Source organism: Balaenoptera physalus (genome assembly GCF_965194825.1).
Source record: "Balaenoptera physalus genome assembly, chromosome: 8".
NCBI lineage: Eukaryota > Metazoa > Chordata > Mammalia > Artiodactyla > Balaenopteridae > Balaenoptera > Balaenoptera physalus.
The window spans coordinates 76744421-76768626 of NC_138887.1; the positions used below are offsets into that span (position 1 = coordinate 76744421).

At 39.8% G+C, this 24206-nt stretch overlaps 1 protein-coding gene across 1 annotated transcript in view; it reads left to right on the top strand.

The window, feature by feature from the left end:
- CHN2 (chimerin 2) overlaps positions 1 to 24206 on the top strand; it is a 324377-nt gene that overhangs the window by 175867 nt on the left and 124304 nt on the right. Inside the window, exon 4 of the mRNA XM_082471987.1 lies at positions 22659 to 22690. Coding sequence (XP_082328113.1) covers positions 22659 to 22690 — 32 coding nt within the window. The remainder of the gene's footprint in view (positions 1 to 22658; positions 22691 to 24206) is intronic.

Below are 24206 nucleotides of genomic sequence, written 5' to 3' on the forward strand. Positions count from 1 at the left end.
CTTTTCTCCATTGTATATCCTTGCCTCCTTTGTTACAGATTAGTTGACCATGGGTGTGTGGGTTTATCTCTGGGCTTTCTATCCTACTCCATTGATCTATATTTCTGTTTTTGTGCCAGTACCATGTCGTCTTGATTACTGTAGCTTTGTAGTATAGTCTGAAGTCAGGGAGTCTGATTCCTCCAGCTCTGTTTTTTTCCCTCAAGACTGCTTTGGCTATTCGGGGTCTTTTGTGTCTCCATACAAATTTTAAGATTTTTTGTTCTAGTTCTGTAAAAAATGCCATTGGTAATTTGATAGGGATTGCATTGAATCTGTAGATTGCTTTGGGTAGTATAGTCATTTTCACAATGTTGATTCTTCCAATCCAAGAACATGCTACATCTCTCCATCTGTTGGTATCATCTTTAATTTCTTTCAACAGTGTCTTATAGTTTTCTGCATACAGGTCTTTTGTTTCCCTAGGTAGGTTTATTCCTAGGTATTTTATTCTTTTTGTTGCAATGTTAAATGGAAGTGTTTCCTTAATTTCTCTTTCAAATTTTTCATCATTAGTGTATAGGTATGCAAGAGATTTCTGTGCATTAATTTTGTATGCTGCAACTTTACCAAATTCATTGATTAGCTCTAGTAGTTTTCTGGTGGCATCTTTAGGATTCTCTATGTATAGTATCATGTCATTGACAAACAGTGACAGTTTTACTTCTTCTTTTCAAATTTGTATTCCTTTTATTTCTTTTTCTTCTCTGATTGCCGTGGCTAGGACTTCCAAAACTATGTTGAATAATAGTGGTGAGAGTGGACATCCTTGTCTTGTTCCTGATCTTAGAGGAAATGCTTTCAGTTTTTCACCATGGAGAATGATGTTTGCTGTGGGTTTGTCATATATGGCCTTTATTATGTTGAGGTAGGTTCCCTCTGTGCCCACTTTCTGGAGAGTTTTTATCATAAATGGGTGTTGAATTTTGTCAAAAGCTTTTTCTGCATCTATTGAGATGATCATATGGTTTTTATTCTTCAGTTTGTTAATATGATGTATCACATTGATTGATTTGCGTATATTGAAGAATCCTTGCATCCCTGGGATAAATCCCACTTGATCATGGTGTATGATCCTTTTATTGTGTTGCTGGATTCTGTTTGCTAGTATTTTGTTGAGGATTTTTGCATCTATATTCATCAGTGATATTGGTCTGTAATCTTTTTTCTGTAGTATCTTTGTCTGGTTTGGTATCAGGGTGATGGTGGCCTCATAGGATGAGTTTGAGAGTGTTCCTTCCTCTGCAATTTTTTGGAAGAGTTTGAGAAGGATGGGTGTTAGCTCTTCTCTAAATGTTTGATAGAATTCACCTGTGAAGCCATCTGGTCCTGGACTTTAGTTTATTGGAAGATTTTTAATCACAGTTTCAATTTCATTACTTGTGATTGGTCTGTTCATATTTTCTGTTATTTCCTGGTTCAGTCTTGGAAGCTTATACCTTCCTAAGAATTTGTCCATTTCTTCCAGGTTGTCCATTTTATTGGCATAAAGTTGCTTGTAGTAGTCTCTCAGGATGCTTTGTATTTCTGTGGTGTCTATTGTAACTTCTTTTTCATTCCTAATTTTATTGGTTTGAGTCCTCTCCCTCTTTTTCTTGATGAGTCTGGCTAATGGTTTATCAATTTTGTTTATCTTCTCAAAGAACCAGCTTTTAGTTTTATTGATCTTTGCTGTTGTTTTCTTTGTTTCTATTTCATTTATTTCTGCTCTGATCTTTATTATTTCTTTCCTTCTACTACTTTGGGTTATGTTTGTTCTTCTTTCTCTAGTTCCTTTAGGTGTAAGGTTAGATTGTTTATTTGAGATTTTTCTTGTTTCTTGAGGTAGGCTTGTATAGCTATAAACTTCCCTCTTAGAACTGCTTTTGCTGCATCCCATAGGTTTTGGATCGTCATGTTTTCATTGTCATTTGTCTCTAGGTATTTTTTTATTTCCTCTGTGATTTCTTCATTGATCTCTTGGTTATTTAGAAATGTACTGTTTAGCCTCCATGTGTTTGTGTTTTTTACGTTTTTTTCCCTGTAATTGATTTCTAATCTCATAGCGTTATGGTCAGAAAAGATGCTTGATATAATTTCAATTTTCTTAAATTTACTGAGGCTTGATTTGTGACCCAAGATGTGATCTATCCTGGAGAATGTTCCATGCACACTTGAGAAGAAAGTGTAATCTGCTGTTTTTGGATGGAATGTCCTATAAATATCAATTAAATCTATCTGGTCTATTGTGTCATTTAAAGCTTGTGTTTCCTTATTAATTTTCTGTTTGGATGATCTGTCCATTGGTGTAAGTGAGGTGTTAAAGTCCCCCACTATTATTGTGTTACTGTCGATTTCCTCTTTTATAGCTATTAGCAGTTGCCTTATGTATTGAGGTGCTCCTATGTTGGGTACATATATATTTATAATTGTTATATCTTCTTCTTGGATTGATCCCTTGATCATTATGTAGTGTCCTTCCTTGTCTCTTGTAACCTTCTTTATTTTAAAGTCTATTTTATCTGATATGAGTATTGCTACTCCAGCTTTCTTTTGATATCCATTTGCATGGAATATCTTTTTCCATCCCCTCACTTTCAGTCTGAATGTGTCCCTATGCCTGAAGTGGGTCTCTTGTAGACAGCATATATATGGGTCTTGTTTTTGTATCCATTCAGCAAGCCAGTGTCTTTTGGTTGGAGCATTTAATTCATTTACATTTAAGGTAATTATCGGTACGTGTGTTCCTGTTACCATTTTGTTAATAGTTTTGGGGTTTTTTTTGTAGGTCCTTTTCTTCTCTGTGTTTCCCACTTAGAGAAGTTCCTTTAGCATTTGTTGTAGAGCTGGTTTGGTGGTGCTGAATTCTCTTAGCTTTTGCTTGTCTGTAAAGCTTTTGATTTCTCCATCGAATCTGAATGAGATTCTTGCCGGGTAAAGTAATCTTGGTTTTAGGTTCTTCCCTTTCATCATTTTAAGTATATCATGCCACTCCCTTCTGGCTTGTAGAATTTCTGCTGAGAAGTCAGCTGTTAACCTTATGGGAATTCCCTTGTATGTTATTTGTCATTTTTCCCCTGCTGCTTTCAATAATTTTTCTTTGTCTTTAATTTTTGCCAATTTGATTACTATGTGTCTTGGCGTGTTTCTCCTCAGGTTTATCCTGTATGGGACTCTCTGTGCATCCTGGACTTGGGTGGCTATTTCCTTTCCCATATTAGGGAAGTTTTTGACTATAATCTCTTCAAATATTTTCTCAGGTCCTTTCTCTTTCTCTTATCCTTCTGGGACCCCTCTAATGCGAATGTTGTTGCATTTAATGTTGTCCCAGAGGTCTCTTAGGCTGTCTTCATTTCTTTTCATTCTTTTTTCTTTATTCTGTTCCGCAGCAGTGAATTCCACCATTCTGTCTTCCAGGTCACTTATCCATTCTTCTGCCTCAGTTATTCTGCTATTGATTCCTTCTAGTGTATTTTTCATTTCAGTTATTGTATTGTTCATCTCTGTTTGTTTGTTCTTTAATTCTTCTAGATCTTTGTTAAACATTTCTTGCATCTTCTCGATCATTGCCTCCATTCTTTTTCCAGGGTCCTGGATCATCTTCACTATCATTATTCTGAATTCTTTTTCTGGAAGGTTGCCTATCTCCACTTCATTTAGTTGTTTTTCTGGGGTTTTATCTTGTTCCTTCATCTGGTGCATAGCCCTCTGCCTTTTCATCTTGTCTCTCTTTCTGTGAATGTGTTTTTTGTTCCACAGGCTGCAGGATTGTAGTTCTTCTTGCTTCTGCTGTCTGCCCTCTGAGAAGTAAAATTTCTTAAGAAGGTACTACTAGAGATGAAGTACTACATTGCGTAGTTAGTTGTTTTAGAAAAAAAAAGAATAACCGACAGCATCATGGATTACAACACACACTCTGTTATCCTTACTTAGTCTGTGACAGCCATAACCCAAGATACCATTGCTCACAGATCGGAGGAGGGAGAGGGTTGGTCCAGACTGAGGGCACAGAGGTTATGAGGAGGTGCTGGCTTTTGTAGGGCCAACCTTACCCAAACAGAAAGCAAAGGTCTCCACACCAGTCGCTATCTAGAACAACACACAGTATGTCTGCTCTGTGACTCAGAGGTCAGGTCCAACAAAATTTCAGGTGTGGCCAGGATCCTCTGAGAAAGGGAACAGGTACATAGCACTGTGTGCACTAGTGAGGTTTAAAAGACATGCTTCACATTTGACTCATCTGGTTAAACATTAACTGAGAAATAATGTTGATGGGGGCAGGTTACACTTTGCCCCGAGCAAGCCGTGTTTCCTAGGGTAATGTGGCCTGGCTAATCAAGCAGTGAGACGTTTGAAAAATAATGTGGATGGCACAGTCTCAGACCGTCCCGATTTGACTATGGCTGCTCTAAGGGATATTACCTAATTATTTACTGCTATCGGTCTTTCCATAGCAATCCACACATATGGATCACTTACGGCACCCTGAGCACTGGGTTAAGAGTTTCACGTATGTTATTTCTCATAACAGTGCCATGGCAATTGTTATCTGTCTCGTTTTACAAGAGGAAATGAGACAAATAGCACAGGAAGGGCAGAGCCAGATTCAGACTCAGATAGTCCAAATCCAAGACTGGCCTTCTAACCCAGTGATTCTGAAAGTGTGGTCCTAAGACCAGCAGCAGCGGCATCACCAGGGAACCTATCAGAAATGCAGATTTTCTGGCCCACCCCAGACCTACGAATCACAGACTTGGAGTTGGGGCCCAGCAATCTGGGTTTTAACAAACCCTGCAGGTCATTCTGATGTTCGCTCAAGTGGGGAGGACCACTGCTGTAGCCATTGTTCTCACTTCCTCTACTTTCTTTTTTTTTAAAATTGAAGTATAGTTGATTTACAATGCTGTGTTAGTTTCTGGTGTACAACAAAGTGATTCAATTTTATATATATATATATATATATGCATATATACTATATATATACTCTTTTTCAGAGTCTTTTCCATTATAGGTTATTACAACATACTGAATATAGTTCCCCGTGCTATACAGTAAATCCTTTTTGTTTATCTATTTTATATATAGTAGTATATCTCTGTTAATCCCAAACTCCTAATTTATTCCTCCTCCCCTTTCACCTTAGGTAACCATAGTTTTTTTTTTCTATTTCTGTGAGTCAGTTTCTGTTCTGTAAATAAGTTCATTTGTATCATTTTTTTAGATTCCACCTATAAATGGTATCATATGGTATTTGTTTGTATCTTTCTGACTTATTTCACTTCCTAGAGTATGATAATCTCTAGATCCATCCATGTTACTTCAAATGGCATTCATTCTTTTTTATGGCTGAGTAGTATTCTATTGTGTATATATACCACATCTTCTTTATCCATTCATCTGTCAATGGATATTTGGGTTGCTTCGACGTGTTGGCTGTTGTAAATAGTGCTGCCAGGAACATTGGGGTGCGTGTATCTTTTCGAATGAAATGGTCTCTGTACTTTCTGTTTCATGCTGCTTTCCCTATGCCCTGGACTAGGAGAATCAAGATGCTTTGTCTCCTCATGATGCTTACTGTTTGCCCAGCACTGTGCTAGATTTTTCATGAACTTCAAAGTCGATGCCAAGTTACCCCATAGCCGCCTTTTTTGCTAGATGTACTTCCTCCTAGATGTTATTTTCCACCCTTTAAAAGTATTTTGCCTTTGCCTTTCTTCTTTGCTATGTCTAGCTTTCCCATGCCCTCGTATGTTGCAGAGGCCAAATATGAATCTTTGTAGGGTAATGGTCAGTGCTTAATTTAACCTGGTTTTCTACGCCCACCACCGCCCTCCCACCCTTCTTAGTCTTATGTTTGCAGGACTAATTAACAAAAATATTCAAATTCAGTTCTAATCAGGTGATTCATATTCATGTTTGTCCATATTTGGTATATATTCTTATGAATTTCAGCTCTTTTTGATGTTTTCCTTACCTTGTGACTGTGCAGAAATCCTGGCTAAATCTATTTACTCTTGCTTTTTTTTGGCTGCATTGGGTTTCCGTTGCTGCGCGTGGGCTTTTCTCTAGTTGTGGCGAGTGGGAGCCACTCCTCACTGCAGTGTGCGGGCCTCTCACTGCAGTGGCCCCTCCCGTTGCAGAGCATGGGCTCTAGGTTTACGGGCTTCAGCAGCTGCAGCAGGCGGGCTCAGTAGCTGTGGCTCGCAGGCTTAGTTGCTCCGTGGCATGTGGGATCCTCCCAGACCAGGGATCAAACCCGTGTCCCCTGCATTGGCAGGCAGATTCCCAACCACCGCGCCACCAGGAAAGTCCCTTTACTCTTGCTTTTAATGGACCTTTGCATTAATAAAAATACCAAATCCATTATCATTATGTCAGGAATACTGTGAATTATATTTCTATTTTCCAAGTGCTAGTCACTTCACTCAGTGGATCATCTCTGTGCTCAATGAGTAGCTCTCAATTCAGGATTGAAGGCGATTAATTTACCAATAAAAGCCAGTCCAGTGCTGGTGTAGTCCTGACCTTGCCTCCTTGCCTCAGTCTACCACTCCTTTTGCCTTCCCCAGGTTGACTGGTGCCATTGGTAATCAGTCACCTTTGGCTCTGTCCTCTGACAAACCACAGTCTTGGCATTAGCTCTCAGTACACCATATCTCCCTGTCTTGTTGGACAGAATAGCAAGCTTTGCTTTCGCGATAGTATCTCTTTCTTCTTCCTTATTTACATGGCCAGTGTCATCTCCCCATCTACTGTGGGAGGAAATTAAATAGCCTTGGCACAGCCCGACAAAGGCATATTGGATGCCATCAAGCACCTTGTGTCTTCCTAGGTAATTACGCATCGATCGTTTGATGAATTGTTCTTGTATCTCCAGGGGTATTTCTACCACGTCTGTAATTACACTTTTCTGGTTGTCCCTTTGCTCTGCTGTGATCCTCCAAGTTCCATGACTTCTCAAAGACCATGCTTAATGACGCTCCAGCAGCACCTTTTTCAATTCAAGGATACAGATCAGATCCCTCAGGGTTTCAGTATTCTCTGTCGTTTAACAATATAATTCAACCATTTGCTGTCTTAGTTCATTTTGATTTTGTAAGTTGGCATCAGTATGCCATAGAGTAAAAATGAATGATTCTCTCCTTTCTGCGCAGTAAGAGACAAAAGGGCATGAACACAAATAGATGATTTGACCCAGCATTAAATAAAAAGGCCTTTTGAGGCACTGGCAAAAGCTCAGAGTTTTGAGCTAACTATAAGATGTCCTGAAACCGATTTTTAAGAATGGACTCTAATGTTTGTTAGTCTAGCATAGCCATTGGCAAACTATAGTCTGCCAGCTTTTTTTGTAAATAAAGTTTTATTAGAACACAGACAATGCTCATTCCTTTACGTATTGTCTATGGCTGCTTTTTTGCTTCCATGTGGAGTACTTGAGACAGATTGTATGGTCCTCAAAGCATTTACTATCTAACCCAAAAAGTTTCCTGACCCCTAGTCTTGCACTTGAAGTAACTTTGAAGAGTGAGTTAATACATGTACAGCACTCAGAACAGTGCCTGGCTTTTATCTATGGGAAGTATTGGTCTTTAATTTCTACCACTTCCCAAGCACTTGTGTAAATGTTAGCCAGAAAAGGAATTTTAGACCTGTAATGTAGGATGAATTTGATCCCAAGCCATTATAAGGAACATTTTGACCTTCATATTTAACACATGTAAATTGATGAAAGAAGCCAAGGCAGTTACAATAAGAAGTTGTAAAAAAAAAAAAAAAGTTGTTCTTTCACCTGCTTTCTCACGGCCACTTCCTCCCCATCAAGAAATGGTAGCCTGTTAGAAGAGGTAACCCAGTGCTCCATAAGCAGGAAATTGAAGAGGTATGTGGAATCTCTTTATTTGGTAACACCATCTGAACATGCAAACTAAGCTCACTTTCTTTAATTTCAGGAACAGAGCTGGTGTTACCTTCCTGTTAAAAGTCTATATGTTACTGAATTCTGATTAATGATTTGCCTGCTGAAGCATCTGGGGGAAAGAGTGCCATGTCTGTAACTTACTATGAAATACAGCCCCCCACAAATTTGGATTAGTGGATGGATAGAGGGATGAAGAAATAGATATGCCATAGAGCAAGTATATATGGTACCTTATAGAATCTAGGGGGTGCCTATATGGGTGTTTGCTGTAAAAGTCTTTCAATATTTCTGCCTGTGTGAAAATTTTCATAATAAAATGTCAAGAAGAAAAACAAAGAACGTTTGTGCAAGAAGAGCAATGGCAGGGCATGCTCCGGCCCAGGGAACAAAAATGAAAGGCAGGAGGGTGTCTCAGTGTCAGAGCTGCTGCAAACACCATAAGCTCAAGAATTTTTAATGTGGAATAATTTGTCAGAAAAAGAATTTGAAAGCAAGGACGAACATTAATAAGGCACTTTTACTCTTATTTATTACCATGTTGGGAATTGTTTGGGGGAAATGCTAAATTATGCTAAATTAAGTAATTTTTTTCAATAATAGAGAACAGGCTTCTGGATTTTATGGCATCATCACCATGTAGCAAAATGAATATGGGACCTGAAATCAACTAGGTTTCAACCCTGAATCTTCTGCTAACCGTGTGTAGGACTGGGAGAAAATTAATTTATCACTCTGAACTGCAGCTTTCTCATCTATGAAAAGGAGGCAAAGATACATAGTCCACCCTCCTGGTAGAAGAATAAATATAAAAGCATTCTGAAAGCCATGAAGATGTCACCAGACAATGAGTTCTCAATGGGGGCAGTATTATGCCCAAGGAGGGGCGATTGGTTCTTGAGGGGGCTCATAAAAAAATTTTACTATTTCAATGTATAAAGCACAGATATACATATAGAACATAAACAGGTATACAATCTATCTGTAGTATTGAAATTTCACTGGGAAGAGATGATTAGGGAAGAAAAACACGTGCAAAAAAGGAAGGTTATAATGCAAACAATATTGAGAACATTTTGCTGGATAATCTTTAATTCCTACCATCTCCTAAGTTCTGTCCCCTTTTTCTATAGGTAGCTTAATTTGATCCATCAGTTTGAGCACATAAATTTGAATTCTTACATTGAATACTTACATTTGAATCTTATATTTCTAGGAGGAGGGAGAAAATAAAAAAACTTCTGGGGAGAAGAATGAGAATGATGGACATTGTCTTTTCCAAAGCACATGTAGTACCACTTAACCCAAATACCATTAAGCTTTGAAGGAAGGAATTTGCTAACAAGAATGAGGAATTAAATGAGTGTACTCACCCAATCTTTTTCCTGCTAGAAATTTAACAGTAGCATTAGTTTTCCCTTGATTTGATTCGATTCTTTTGGGTACTTCAAGCTCTTTGAGCCTAAGAGGTACGTGGAGAATTCAAAGAGAGTTCCAAGGAGAATAATGAAGATGAATTAAGGTTTGGAAAATAGGATCTATTGGAAAAGATTAAAAGGACAAGGATTATTTAGTGTGAGGAAGAACAGGCAATCAGGTGGCACAGAGATGGCTTCTAATAGTGGAAACCTCCTATGGAGAATATTCTCAGGTTCTTATCTGTACTGAAGACCAAAGGAAGGGGAAACGTGTATTTTGAAACAAGAGAGATGTGAGATTAGATATTAAGATAAAATAACTGTCCATGATTAAATCCTAGACTTTGACTCTCCTTTATGAGATTTTTTCAAAATAAGGTGCCTGTCTGTAGGACGTATCAGGAGGAGGGACAAGTGAACCCATCACATTTGCTTCTCCTGCCCTGGTCAGAGGCCGGCCAGCCAGCCTGGCCAATGAGGCCTCCATGGGCTTTGGCTTGATGGAATGAAAGTCATTTTTCCTGGAGCCGTGGCTTCAGGATGCCAGAGGATGAGTACCAAGCCCTAGCCAAGAGATCACAGCCAGAGCAACACACCCAGCTGGGTTGTCCATACAAGCAGTGCCGGAGGTGGGTGTTGGGTGTCAACACATGGAGCCAAGGAATCAGTGCCAGAGAAGACGTAGCAAGGAAGAGTGGGTCAAAGTGAGCTGCTGGGAAGATGATGTGGACCAGCTGCCGAGGAGAGTAATGCCCATGGCTAGGCTTTTAGGTGCTGTTGGAAGGCTACTGTGAGAGTGGATCAAAATCCATGTAGAAGTCCTAGGAAGTTGTTCATTCTTCCCATGTTTGGAAACTACTGCCCAAAATCATGGTTTCCACTCCTACGTATGTGTCAGAATCCCCTGTGGAGCTTTGTAAACCTCACAGCCACCCTGGCTCCAGCCTTAGAGATTGGGATTTAATGGGAATATCTCTTAGGATTCTTTTGTGAGCAACAGAAACCAAATCTGGCTAAATTTAGGGGGGGAAAAAAAGATTGGGAAGAGGGAGTAGTGAGGAGAGTGGTTGGAAAGATATGAAGAAAGTCTCTGAACAGAAAAAAAAATGCTGAACAAGGGGCTTTGGGAAGGATCTGTGAATCAGGACATCTCCAGGGATCCAAGAAATAGGATGGCTGCACCTCTGAGCAGTAGAGTGTGTGGTTAGGGGCCCAGGCTCTGGGATATTATAGCCTGCTTTTATACCCTGCTTATCTGTGCTTCAGTTTGCCCTTTGGAAATGGGTGTGATAGATTTTACCTATGGGCTTAGTCATGAGGATTGAATGGGTCAACATACGTCAAGAAAGTGCTTAGAGGGCTTCCCTGGTGGCACAGTGGTTGAGAGTCTGCCTGCCAGTGCAGGGGACACGGGTTCAAGCCCTGGTATGGGAAGGTCCCACATGCCGCGGAGCGGCTGGGCCCGTGAGCCACAATTACCGAGCCTGCGCGTCTGGAGCCTGTGCTCTGCAACAAGAGAGGCCGCGATGGTGAGAGGCCCGCGCACCGCAATGAAGAGTGGCCCCCGCTCGCCGCAACTAGAGAAAGCCCTCGCACAGAAACGAAGACCCAACACAGCCATAAATAAATAAATTAATTAATTAACTTAAAAAAAATCGGTCAGTGCAATGCACCACATTAACAGAATGAAGAAATAAAACACATGATCATCTCAATTGATGCAAAAAGTTTGACAAAATTCTACATCCTTTAAAAAAAAAAAAAAAAAGAAAGTGCTTAGAACAATTCTTGGCACATAGTGAGTTCTTAATGACTATTAGCAATTATTTTTGTTGTTGCTGTTAGGCTCTGCCATGCACGTGAATCAGCTCTAACCATTTCTCTTAATAGTTTTTCCTCAACTTGCAAATTCCAGGGTCAGAGCATCTGAGCAGCTTATGTTGGTTCACATGTTCACCCCTTGGCCCGAGAATGTGCAGGAACTTGATTAGCAGAATCACTGACTACCAGTCGTGGTTGTTCCCTGTGGGCTTCATTCTTCACTCTTAGGAGATTCAGAAAACTGGGAGGGGAGCAAGTTTTGTCCTATGGTGTAGAAGCATAAAGGACCAAGGTGTGAGCCAGCAGTACTGCCTATCTTGCCATGCAGGCCCCTTTTGAAATTTCAGTGAGCCCAGGAAGGTAATGTAGGGCCATTAGCAGAGCTGTCTTTCAAATAATGTATTACTTCCATTGAAGCTGAGCTCTGTATAACATATGCTGTTGGTTGCTAGGACAACAGAGGTGAAAAGACAGGAGCCCTTTCCGTAAGGAGCTCACATCCTGAAGTTGTAAAGGCCAACAATCCCAATCCTAATAAGATCATGGCCCTGACTGAGGCCTTTATAAAGTTCACAGAGAGGCTAGGAAACCATACCTAAACTGGTGTGAGTTAGCCAGGAGAGATTTTCCTACCATAGTAGCATCTTGCCTCTTAGTTTTAAGATCAGTGAGATTTTGCCAGGTTAGGGGATAGACAGGTTAGAGAGCAAGTATTAGAATTCCAGGCAGAGGAAATATCACAACCAAAGAATGGCCAGAGTCTATGAACAACCAAGGTGTGAAACTACAAGGCATTCTGTATTAGGAACTTAAAGAATTGGGGAACGAGGATGTGGTGGAGCAAGAGTGTGTGTGCTAAGGACTGTCGACTGAAAAAAATGCACAACCTAAAAGTTGAGAATTATTTTTTATTTGGCAGACAAACTGAGGACTTAAGCCCGGGAGACAGCCTCTCAGATGGCTCTGAGGGACTGCTCTGAAGAAGTAAGGGAGGAGCCGGGATATATAGGAGTTTTCGCAAAAAAAAAAAAAAAAGAAAGAAAAAAGCAGGAAGTTGGAACATCAAAAGATTAGTAATTAAAGAAAGGAAGATTCTGTATACTATTCATTTATTCACTCAATAAATATTTATTGAGCACCTACTATATACCAGCTCTGTTCTATACTCTGGAGATACAGCAGCAAGCAAAACACAAAAATCTCTGCCCTTGTGTAGTTTCTATTTGAATGGGAGAGACTGGCAAAAAGCACACAATTAAAATATATAGTTGGCAAAAAGCACACAATTAAAATATATAGTATCTCAGATGATGATAAATGTAGTGGAAAAAAATAAACCAGAGAAGAGATATGGGATATGCCAAAGAAAGAAGGCGCCACTTTCAAGTTGAGTAGTCTGGGAAGGCCCCACTAAGTTGTGTGGTTTTGACCACATGGCAGTGAAAAATTTGGAGCAGAGAGTAACACAATGAGATCTGCATTTTCTGCCCTCAGTGTGAAAGATAAATTGGAAGATGATTAAAGTGCAGACAGGGAGACCTGTAAAAAAGACAATTTCAGTGGTCCAGGTGACCATGTAGTGCAGTGAACATGAGGAAAAAGAGAGAGCATTTCAAGAGCAATTAAGAAATTACATACAATAGACAGGACTTAATGACAGTGGGGTTGGGAAAGAGGAAGGAATCTGGGATGACAATTTCTGGCTTGGGCACTGGGTGGGTGATGCCCTGAGTAGTACCATTCACTGGCATGGGGAGAAAAGGAGGTTGACCATCAGATGTGGTGAACAGATACCAGTAAGTTCCTTACATACGAACGAGTTCCGTAATGAGGGCACATTCGTAAGTCCAATTTGTTCGTAAGTCCAACAGTTAGCCTAGGTACCCAACTAACACACTCGGCTATATATACTGTACTGTAATAGGTTTATAATACTTTTCACACAAATAAAACATAAAAAACAAGCAAACAAAAAATAAAGAAAACATTTTTAGTCTTACAGTACAGTACCTTGAAAAGTACAGTAGTACAGTACAACAGCTGGCATACAGGGGCTGGCATCAAGTGAACAGGCAAGAAGAGTTACTGACTGGAGGAGGAAGAGGAGGTGGGAGATGGTAGAGCTGAAGGATCGTCAGCAATTGGAGACAAAAGGCAAGCTGCAGTTTCACTCACGCCTGACGTTGATGGCACAGGTTCTGGTTCCTTCCTGGAACCAGATGCACGTTCGCATTTTTGAGAGTTCACAACTTGAAGGTTCGTATGTAAGGGACTTACTGTATTCCTGTAACAGTCAGCCCACCCAGGTCTCCAGAATGGGCAGGTTGAGGGGTTTAACAACTGAAGATCAACCCACCTATTACAGCAGAGTCGGTGTTTTCTGTGAGTGTACCATCTCTTTTGTTCCCTGGACAATTTCCCTTCCTCTTGGTGTAGGAGAAGATTATGGGCTCTGGTGTCAATCAGATGTTGGTTTGGATTCATCTCCATGCCACTGTGTGATCTTCAGGTGATGTAGTCACAGGGGCCTTCTTCTCATCTGTGGACCAGGAATGCCAATCTCTACATAACTTACCTGTTGGGAGAACTGAAGCACACACACTGAAGACACCTGTTAAGTGTTGGCTCCTTCTCCGCTCCTCCTGGACTGTGCCCTCAGTGGGGTTCTGGGTCAGGGTCAGTAGGTCTGAACCTGGAGAAAACCAGAACCAGGAGCAAAGGGCTGAATGTGCAAGGCATGGGTATTTGTATGGGTGTGTGTCTGGGTGTAGTTACCCTTCCAGTACTTTTCAAATCCAAATATAAGGAATTTGGGCAATTCACCTTCCTCTTTTATGATGCTTGTTTTGTATAGGTGCTTATATAACTAAACCTGGGAAGTCAGGACATCACTGAGGTACTAGACAGCCATTCAATGCTTCACCTCCCCGGGGTGCACTCTCTAACACTGGGAGCGTGAGTGGTGGAAGTTTTGTTTCCAACCCAGGGATCAGAGCATAGTTTCAAAGCAACATGCTGTGGTGTGGAGTCCCATGGTGTAAGGGATTTATTTATTTATTTATTTTAAATAGATCTTTATTAGAGTATAATTGCTTCACAATACTGTGTTAGTTTCTGTTGCACAACAAAGTGAATCAGTCATATGCATACATATATCCCCATATCCCCTCCCTCTTGCATCTCCCTCCCACCCTCCCTCTCCTACCCATCTAGGTAGTCACAAAGCACCGAGCTGATCTCCCTGTGCTATGCGGCTGCTTCCCACTAGCTGTTTTACATTCGGTAGTGTATATATATCGATTAGTTCACATGTATGCTTATCGTGGTTGATATTCTTGAATAATATCTTACATTTTTTTCTTTAGTGTTTTTCATATTTTAGATTGTTTATAATTTTTCCAAGGGGGGAGGGAGGTTGGTTCCCTTATTAATCTGATTGAGCTGTTAGTCTATTAAATTTTGTATTTATCTGAGCTATTTCCCTGAGTAGTTGGAGGTATTTCTGTCTTTTCTTAAAAGCTGCTCTTATAAATTATCAGTATTATCAAAAACAAGTATTACCTCTTACCTTCCTTTTACTCCATTTTATTTTATGTTTTTAAAGTATTTGCTGCTTATTTGCATTTTAGTTAAAAGAATGTTTTTTACTAATCTTCCTTGGGAATACTCAAGAGTTCAAAGTTCTTTTTAGTCTACAGTAGGGTTTCTCAACCTCAGCATTATAGACGTTTTGGGTGTGCTGACCTGTGTATTGTAGGATGTTTACCACCATCCCTGGACTCCCACCCGCTGGATGTCAGTGGCACCCTCCCCCTAGTCATGACAATCAAAACTGTCTCTAGACGTGGCCAAATATCTCCTGGGGAATAAAAAACACCTCCCCTCCCAGTTGAAAACCACTGGTCTATGAAAAGTCTTTTTAATTGTTCTAATATTATCACTGATTTTTAAATCATAATTCCTGGAAAAATATGAGAAAAAAAGGAGAAGAAGGCAGAAAACAAACCAAATGAATGGAAACTGCTTTGGTCCTGAGCACGCAACCTGATATTGTGCGCATCTACATGTTAGCAGAATGTTTATAGCAGGTTACTAAGGCGCCCAGCTTGTGGGTACTTACATAACTTAGGAAAACCATTGGTAATCTTTTAAAGAGGTTTATTACAGAAAAACTGGCCAGTAGATTTTTTATAATACACTCTAATCGAGACAGGAAGGAATGCACCTCATCAGCACGCCATCAGAATCCTGGAAAGGTTAAAGTAATGCCATGAGGAAAACTAAAGAAAAGAAACCGGAGATTTCAAGTGTACTCAATTTTCATTCTATACTATGCAACCTGACCACAAGAATGTAAATTTCAGTACTTGCATTTTCTTTCTCTCCCTTTCAATAGAGATCTTTGATTTCTAATTAGAAGGGAATAATCCATATTTATTTTTTTCTGGATGAAATTGCCCCAGTATCATGAATACAAATCCCCCCATCAAAAGCCTTTTCTCCTACACTTGATCTGTATCTTAGAGAATCCAGCAGTCTAGCTGCCCTGTGTAGGAGGTTGCTAAATTGGGTTTTTAAATTATTTCTATTAGGCAAAAACTTAACACATCCCAGCTGCTGAGGGATTATAAAAGCTTAGTTTTTTCAGTAATTGGAAACCTTGTTTACAGGGGACTCACAATATTCTTTAAATGCCTTTGTGTTAAATATAAAAGAACTTGTGTTTATCTAGGCAATGATAATCTGACTATAAAGCAAACTCATTTAAGGCTTATGCTTCCTGTCTCTCACTATGCAGCTGTCACCCTACTGTTCTTTCAAGCTTTGCAAAATGCTGAGAATTTTTCCTTAAAATTAGAAGAGTAAATTGAAAAACAAACCAGGTAGTTTGGAATACATTTAATTCTAAATCACAGGGAAATCGTTGAGAGACCCAAAATATCACAACGTCTAGGCAAATTTATTCCAAGTTCACATTTGTTAACTCATTGACAGAAGTCCAAGGAGATTTTAAGGTGTTCAGTCCTGGCAAAGAAAAATCAAGGACAATTCAGATAATTCAGTCTGAAACCAGTCCGTAGAATTTTGCTAGCCAATGAAGCCATCAAATTGATTGGCATCTGCTCTGGAGAAGCTGGGAAGCACAGTATTGTAGTTAAAGGTATGTGTGCTGAGTCCAAAGCCACTTACTAGATCTATGACCTCAAGCTAGTTATTTGAGGGCTTTGTGTAAAATAATCGCACTCACTTCCCTCATAGGTTTGTTTGGAGGCTTAAATGAGATCAACACGTGAAACCCTAAGGACGGTTCCTGGCACAGAATAGCCACTCAGTAAATGTTAGCCTATTACCACAACGTTCCAAGCCCTACCGGTTTTTACATGCATTATCTCACCTAATCTTTGAAAGAGCCTTATTAAAATAGTACATTTTTATAACTCCAGTTTTATTGAAAATCGAGGGAAATGAGATGCCGAGAAGTTTAATAACCTATTCAGGGTCACACAGCAATTGAACTGACAGTGGGGCTCTTCATTCATGATCTTTGTCTCATTCTGCAAACATTTAATGAGTACAGGCACTCTTTGCTCTCAGAACAATCACTCTCCGAATATTTGCTGTAACAACGTACAGAAGGTTTTAGCCAACATCATTCTCCCTGTTAAAAACCTGCTATCACAAGTTCTCCTATGTGTGACGGCTTCTCAAACTTTAATGTGTATATGACTCCCCTTCGAAACGCACATTCTGCATTTCTCACGAGCTCCAAGGTGATGCCAATGCTGCCGGCCCCCAGATCCCACGTTGAGTAGCAGGAAAGCTAGGTGATGGAAGAGGGGCTCCTTTCATACCTCAGAGTCCTCCCGCTCCACCTCCTGTTTAAACATATCGCACATTATACCCATAACTCCCCCCACTTTTCCCCTGAGGGTTTAGCTCCTCAGTATTTGTTTGGGCCAGGTACCTGGGGGCACTACCAATTCAGGCCTGATTTAGATAGTATCTTTCAAATCTTTAGCAATATTATTTCATTGTTTATTTTTATTATAGAACATGCTCAGTGTAGAAGGATAATGAAATTCCTATTCTGTTCAGCTGCGGACTGTACATCAACATACCTATTAATTACATCATGAAGTGTTAAACAATTACATAATTGGTGTTTAAATATTTTATATTATGCAGAAATTCTTATCAGATTGTTACATAATTATTTAAAAGAATTTTAGTAATATCTGGGACATTGATATTTTTGGATGCTCTAAGAATGAATTATTATTTTCTTCCATTTAAAATAATGGAATATATAGGCTCTTGCTATTTGAAACTCTGCTGCCCAACACATTTTTAGGAATGGATTTGATTCAGATAACAAGAGGTGCCTGCATTCACTCTGTGCCTGACATCAGGTGAAATCCTAGGAATACAATGATGTTGAAGACAAAAATGGCTGCTTCAAAACACTCACAGAATAGTTAGAGTAGAACCAGCCCAGTAAAGATTTAAAATATGGTGAGATGTCAAGTTTTTCAGCAGAGATCAGTAAAAGGAGCTTTAAGAGCACAGGAAATAATGGGCCTACCTCTTCCTTCTCTACACAGGAGGGTCTCTCTGGGCACCAGTAATAGCTAATATTCATTGAATATCTCTGTACTCCAGGCACTGTTGCAACCATGTTGCATGTATTTACTCACTTAGTTATTACAACAACTCAGTGAAGCAGGTATTTTTGTTATCATCCCCATTTTAAAGATGAGGAAACTGAGTAACAGAGAGATTAGTAACCTGCTTAGGGACACACTGATCTGGCCTCAAAGACAGGCAGTCTGAGTGTAGAGCCCACCCTTTCAACCATCTTGTGATCCACCTTTATTTTATTAAAAGAAAGTTCAGGATCTTAAAATAAGAACATACAAAAAACGATGGACTGTTGAGCGGGGTTGGGTGCATTGTATGGACAGGGCTAGACAGGACAAAAACCATCTTCAGTAGTCACAGTACTGGCAATAATTACATATGAGGTGTGACTATAAAGTCATGAAATAGTTTAACATATATTACATGAGGGTGGTCCCTTTCCAATCAGTCATCTTGGGAAGCTGTGCTTTTATTCCACCAATTTCCCATTGCCTAGAGTGTGCTGAGAATGCTCTTCTAAAGAACCTTCAGATTAAGTCACAGTGCAAATCTTAGTATCTTAGGATCATGCCCCGTTTTTGTCTCAGATGTGTTTCCAAGTCGGATCACTCACCCTATTTACTGAATTTGGCTCTGAATAACTTATACCTGTTTGCCACAGTAACATCCACTCTTAAATCCGTTCTCAAAAAATAAATGTATGTTTCTTTTTACCAGGTGATTCTGAAACTTTAGTGTATGCTTAAATATCATCCAGGGGAACTTGATTAAATAACACGTTAAAGCCCCACCCTAAGTAATTCTGATTCAGTTTGTCTGAGGAAGGGGTCAGGATCCTGCAGTCTTTAACGAGCATCCTGAAGTTTCTGTTTTGAATGACCAGACCACACTTTGAGAAATGCAGCTGTAAGTATATCCAAGAAAAAGGGTAGCGATTCTTAAGGCAGTTCCAAAAGAGGAATTCCAAAAGTGTTCTCATCAACAGTGACATCAGTGTCATGTATTACCTACCTTGAGGGACTATTCTCCTGTACATGATGCTTACTTAGAATATGATGTTCAGTTATATTTATAAAAAGAATCAGCCACCATTCTTCACAGTCACACCACACTCACCAAATTCACCTGTGTCTTGGGCAGGACCCATTTCAGGTGTTTGTTTGCTCACCGATCTACTTGGTATCCTCCTTTTGCAAAAAGAGGTATTCCTTTCAGAACCAGGTAGATCATGAAAGGATCCAGTATTGGAAGATCCAGCAATATGTATACAAATTATTACTTTTTTGTCCTGAAAAGGGTGGGCTTCTTTCACTTCTTGGAGCTGGATCACTAAACCCCAGGAGCAGGCATTGCAGATCCAATTTCTGTTAATCAAATCCTCAATGACCAGTTTCACCAAGGTGATGGGTTATCCTAGGATAATCACAGTGGCAGGTTCGTTCCAGAACCAACTTTCCTTCATGTTGGGATATGTTACATTTTTGTCCCTTCCTGAATCCACATGATTACCTAAATTAGCCCTCCATTTTTTGTCAAGTTGCCTGATTTTAACAAGCATAATTCTCAATGAAAATGCAAGAACTTCTGAGCTGCCTTACTTTTTATTTATCAATTGTCCTCTGTCTCATTCACTGAAGAGAATCTCATACACCTGGAAATTGAAATTCAACGCTACGGCTTCTTTAATAAAACAAATCTGCATTTCACAGGTGGGTCCTGACTCCATCAGTGTCTGATGTGGGGCAGCACCTGGAGAGAGTCAGGCTCCTTTAAGGCAATACTCCATCACAGGGTAGAGGTTCTAGTTTCTCTAGTCAGGTCCCTTGTCCCTTGGAGCCCTGACATCAGCCGACTGTGTTTTGTCTGGATCTGAGGATCCAAAATTATCCGCCTTAAAAAAATGTGCACATTCTATGATTTTTCTGGGGTCATTTAACTTATATTAAGCTCTTGACTGGTTAAAAGCTTAGTGAACGGTGGAGAGAAGGACTATGTTTAGATTCCTGTGAGCAAAAGTTTAGGAAAGGGAGAGGTGATTGTTGTATTTTTTTTTTATCCCAGCCATTCTCTCTCTCTTTAACATTAACGAGGAAGCTATGTTTTCTTTAAGAGCAACAGAGACAACACAGGGATGAGAGGTTGAATCAGATCACTATCAAAACAGCCTGGATAGTGGGAGCAGTGATCAGATGACTGCCCACATCCTCTGTCTTCGCTCTCTCTTACTTCCACATTTCCTCTCTCCCTATGTAGGGTTGCCAGATTTAGAAAAAATGAAATAAAAACAGGATGCCTAGTTAAATTTGAATTTCAGCTAAATAAAGAATAATATTCTAGTATACGTTTTGTGCAATATTTGGGACCTATTGTATGGCCCTATTCCATGTGTAGTCTCTCCCACACAATTCAGTGCTCTTATTTTCTTGCAGTTTTCATATGCAGATTTGTTCTTCAATTGGATCAAAGGGTCCTGCAGGCAGGATCTTATTTGGTATTCCTCAAGGCACCCTAGATATTGACTTCCCTATTTGGGGGCCTATGTTAGATTTTTCAAGTGTTTCCTCTTACTGCAAGTACAGAACACCCCTGAGCTCCTTATATCTTTCCTCTCACACCTGTGAGGTCATCACTTCACGAACAATGGCAGGGCTGAGCACAGAGCTCTGAACATAAGTGTACCATATATTTTTATGAGTGATGGATGAACTGAAAGCAATTTGTTGTCTTCTTAAGAGTCAATTAAATTAACTACTTCCCTGCACGCCAGGAGTTAGTAGTAAGCTCCATCTACCGTGCTGTCCATCTGGGAAATTAGATTAATTACCCTTCTCTTATTATAGTCTACCACCCTTTTGTTTTTTTATTAATCTCAAGGAAATATTTTCCTTTTCAACTGGTAGAGTCAATATTCCGTGGAATAAGGGTTGTGAGGGAGAAGGTCAGACTACATGGATAACCCCAAATTATAATTAAAACTGTAGTCATTTCTTTCTTACGGAAAGACAGGTTAACAGTGTTCTGAGGCCCAACTGGGTAGTTAGGCTTGATTATTCGGCAGCTGCTGATTAGGGATGATTCCCCCTACCAACTAACTGTATTTTAAATTTCTCTAAATTACCTGAGTCCTTTGGAGGCAAATAAACTTGTCTTTCACATATTAAAAAAAAAAAAAAAATTACCCTTCTCTTTTGGAAAGATAAGAGGATGGAGGAAGGGAATGGGGTTGGTAGCTACACCTAGATTTGCAAATCTGTGTTGTGGCTCAGCCAAAAAGATGGAAAAAAAATTGTCTTGATAAATAAGGAGTCATTTCAAAATGTGGAACATTGACTCTCAAAGAAAGGAGAGATATTTTGCATATTATATATTACCTACTTCCATCAGCTTTTCTAAAATTCTAAATTTCTTCTATGGCATGTTGGTGTTGCAGCCACATATCTACAGTATCCTGAGAGTAAGAAAGAACTGTGAAAGCCAATAGAACAATGTAAATGACAAAATGTTCAACTCACATTCAAAAGCTTTCCAGCATGTAGAGTAATCAGATAACAAGGTGCCTTTTTACACACTTTGTGCTTCGATTAATCATATTATTTAGATCTTCCTTCATAAATGACACCCAACAGGCTTCAAACCTTAAAGATTAAGAGTGATGAATGCCCTCTCTTGGTTCAGTGCTCTTCAGGTGTAAAACGCACGGAAGAGTGAACACATATTTAGAAGTATCTAGACGATTAGTTTTATGCCAGCTAGGCTTGTCCAAGGCAGACTTGTCAAGATGGTCCAGAGAGACCCGGCTCCCCCTTTTGAACCTTTTCCTCTAGTCCATACATCCCTACTGCCGACTCAGGTCCCCTGCATCCTTTGGAGAGTAAAGATAGGCAGGGAAACTGCCTTGAAATCCCACCATGGTGACCTGCTGAGAAAACTGTCCATTTGACTGTAGACAGAAATGACTGTAAATGAAATAGCTGCCCAGCTCATATTCTACTCTAGTAAACAAACATGATCTTGCTGTTATAACCATCAATGAAATCCGTAACTTCATGTAGCTCCACGTGTTCCTGGAGTCCCTGGAATCAGACTAGAAGAATAAAAGCTGAACATGAGAATTCATGTTAATTTCTTACCAACTCCAACACCTTGAATGTAAGAAAACAAAGTTCATAGGAAAGTAGATTATCACATATATGTGGCAGACATCCAGTGTGATAACCCCAAGGCTCAAGATGTGATTGAAAAATCTTTTCTGGAATGTTTATGCTTTTCAATCAACTCATAAATCTTATCCTCCAAAGCTTGTACCTCTGGTGTCAAGTGAATTTTAGCCCATTCACCATTGGATGAAAAAAAATAAGAATGTTAGGATATTGATTTTATTGGGAAAGAGACCAAATTAAACTTATTTTTTAATCCGGGTGCACTCCCCATTTTTATTATAAATACATAATGAAACAATTAGGTGAAGATTGAAATAAATATTTGTGTTTTATTCATGCTAAAAGTATTTGTTCTATCCTTCAGGATGAAGCCTTGTAATACTTTTATAAATTCCTTAATATTAAAATAAGCCCCACTGTGTTTCCTTCAAAAATTTTTTTATTGGGTGATTGAGTTTGGGTGGGGACTGAGCCTAATGATTAGAGAAATATGGCAATTCTAGGCCATTTTTACTCAAGAGAGTGGAATGTGTTGCTTAACTCCAGTGTCTTGGATCTCTGATTTGGGGAATAAAAACTGGAATAAAATTATTCCCAGGACTCTAGCTCTGTTTATTTGAATAGTATTTTTATCTATCTGATTTGAATTCAAATGCATTATTAACACTTTTCTTCTTTTCAATATAGGTGGAAAACAGACCAAAATATTATGGAAGAGAGTACGTATTATGCTATTCATTGTTTTAATAATGTAATAAGTAGTCACTTCCTATGTCATTTAAATATTAAATATTAAAATTTTTCCAATATATAGTCTTCATCAAATGTCCATTGTGCAAGAGTTTAATAATAAGGATAAATGCAATCAGATCCCTTTGTACTGAATTTTCTTATAATATTCAGGTGCTTGGCTTCATGAATGTGGGAGGGAGACTATCTCCTGCTCACAAAAGCAGCCACTGAGTGCCTGGCAAGTATTTGAAACGTAAGGCGTAAGGTGGTATTTTCCATAACTGTGGCTCTCTTAGTATTTCATTTCACTTTCTACTTCAATACTATATAAACAGCTAGGGTGTCGAAGAATGTAAACTGAGGCTGAATTCCTTACTTTCATCTACCTCAGTAAACACAACACTCAGGAAAGTCGTCCCATTTCCTTGCAGTCTCCTAAAACCAAAATGATGATTTCTCTTGACATGGATCTATTAGCCAAATTGCCTTAATACCATAATTATGATTTCTCCCATTTTCCTCTTTTTTTTTTTTTAAGATTTTCTTTTTTTTTTGAATGTGGACCATTTTTAGTCTTTATTGAATTTGTTACAATATTGCTTCTGTTTTATATTTTGGTTTTTTGGCCACAAGGCATGTGGGATCTTAGCTCCCCAACCAGGGATCAGACCCGCACCCCGTGCATTGGAAGGCGAAGTCTTAACCACTGGACCGCCAGGGAAGTGCCCCCCATTTTCCTCTTAATTTCATCTCTTGTTTTACTTTCTCAGAAACCTACTGCAAAGTGAATACGCATTACCATAAAAATAGCTGGCAGTCTCGGGCTGTGGCATGGTACACAGCTCACAGCAGGCAGAGCCACCCAGACAGCAAAGGGCGGAGGGCGGAGCGGGGGAGATGTCAGTCAGATGCACAGTTCGAGTTCTTCCCATGTCCCACCTGGAGGCATTATAAGGTTAAAGTCTCTTTCAGCTCCCAAAGCTCTCCCAGCCAATCCAAAACCTTCTTCCTCTATTCCCTTACCCATCAGAGCTTCACTTCCATGATTAATGACCCTCTTATTTGTCCCAGTTCAGCAGCCACTTCCTAATTGCCACGGCTGCGTTTCTGAACCTTCCCACCGGGCCTTGGGAATTCAGCTGGGGGCTCTGGGATACCTGCCTGCATCACTGGCCTCCTCTCTCTTCCACCCCCATGTCCCTAACCTCTAACCTGGTTGTAATAGGACTTATTTTTCTTCAGTATACTGATTTGGATTTTGCTCATAGAGCAAAAGAAAAGAGAATTAATTTTAAAAAGAGAAAATGGGGCTTCCCTGGTGGCACAGTGGTTGAGAATCTGCCTGCCAATGCAGGGGACACGGGTTCGAGCCCTGGTCTGGGAGGATCCCACATGCCGCGGAGCAACTGGGCCCATGAGCCACAACTACTGAGCCTGCGCATCTGGAGCCTGTGCTGCGCAACAAGAGAGGCCACGATGGTGAGAGGCCCGTGCACCGCGATG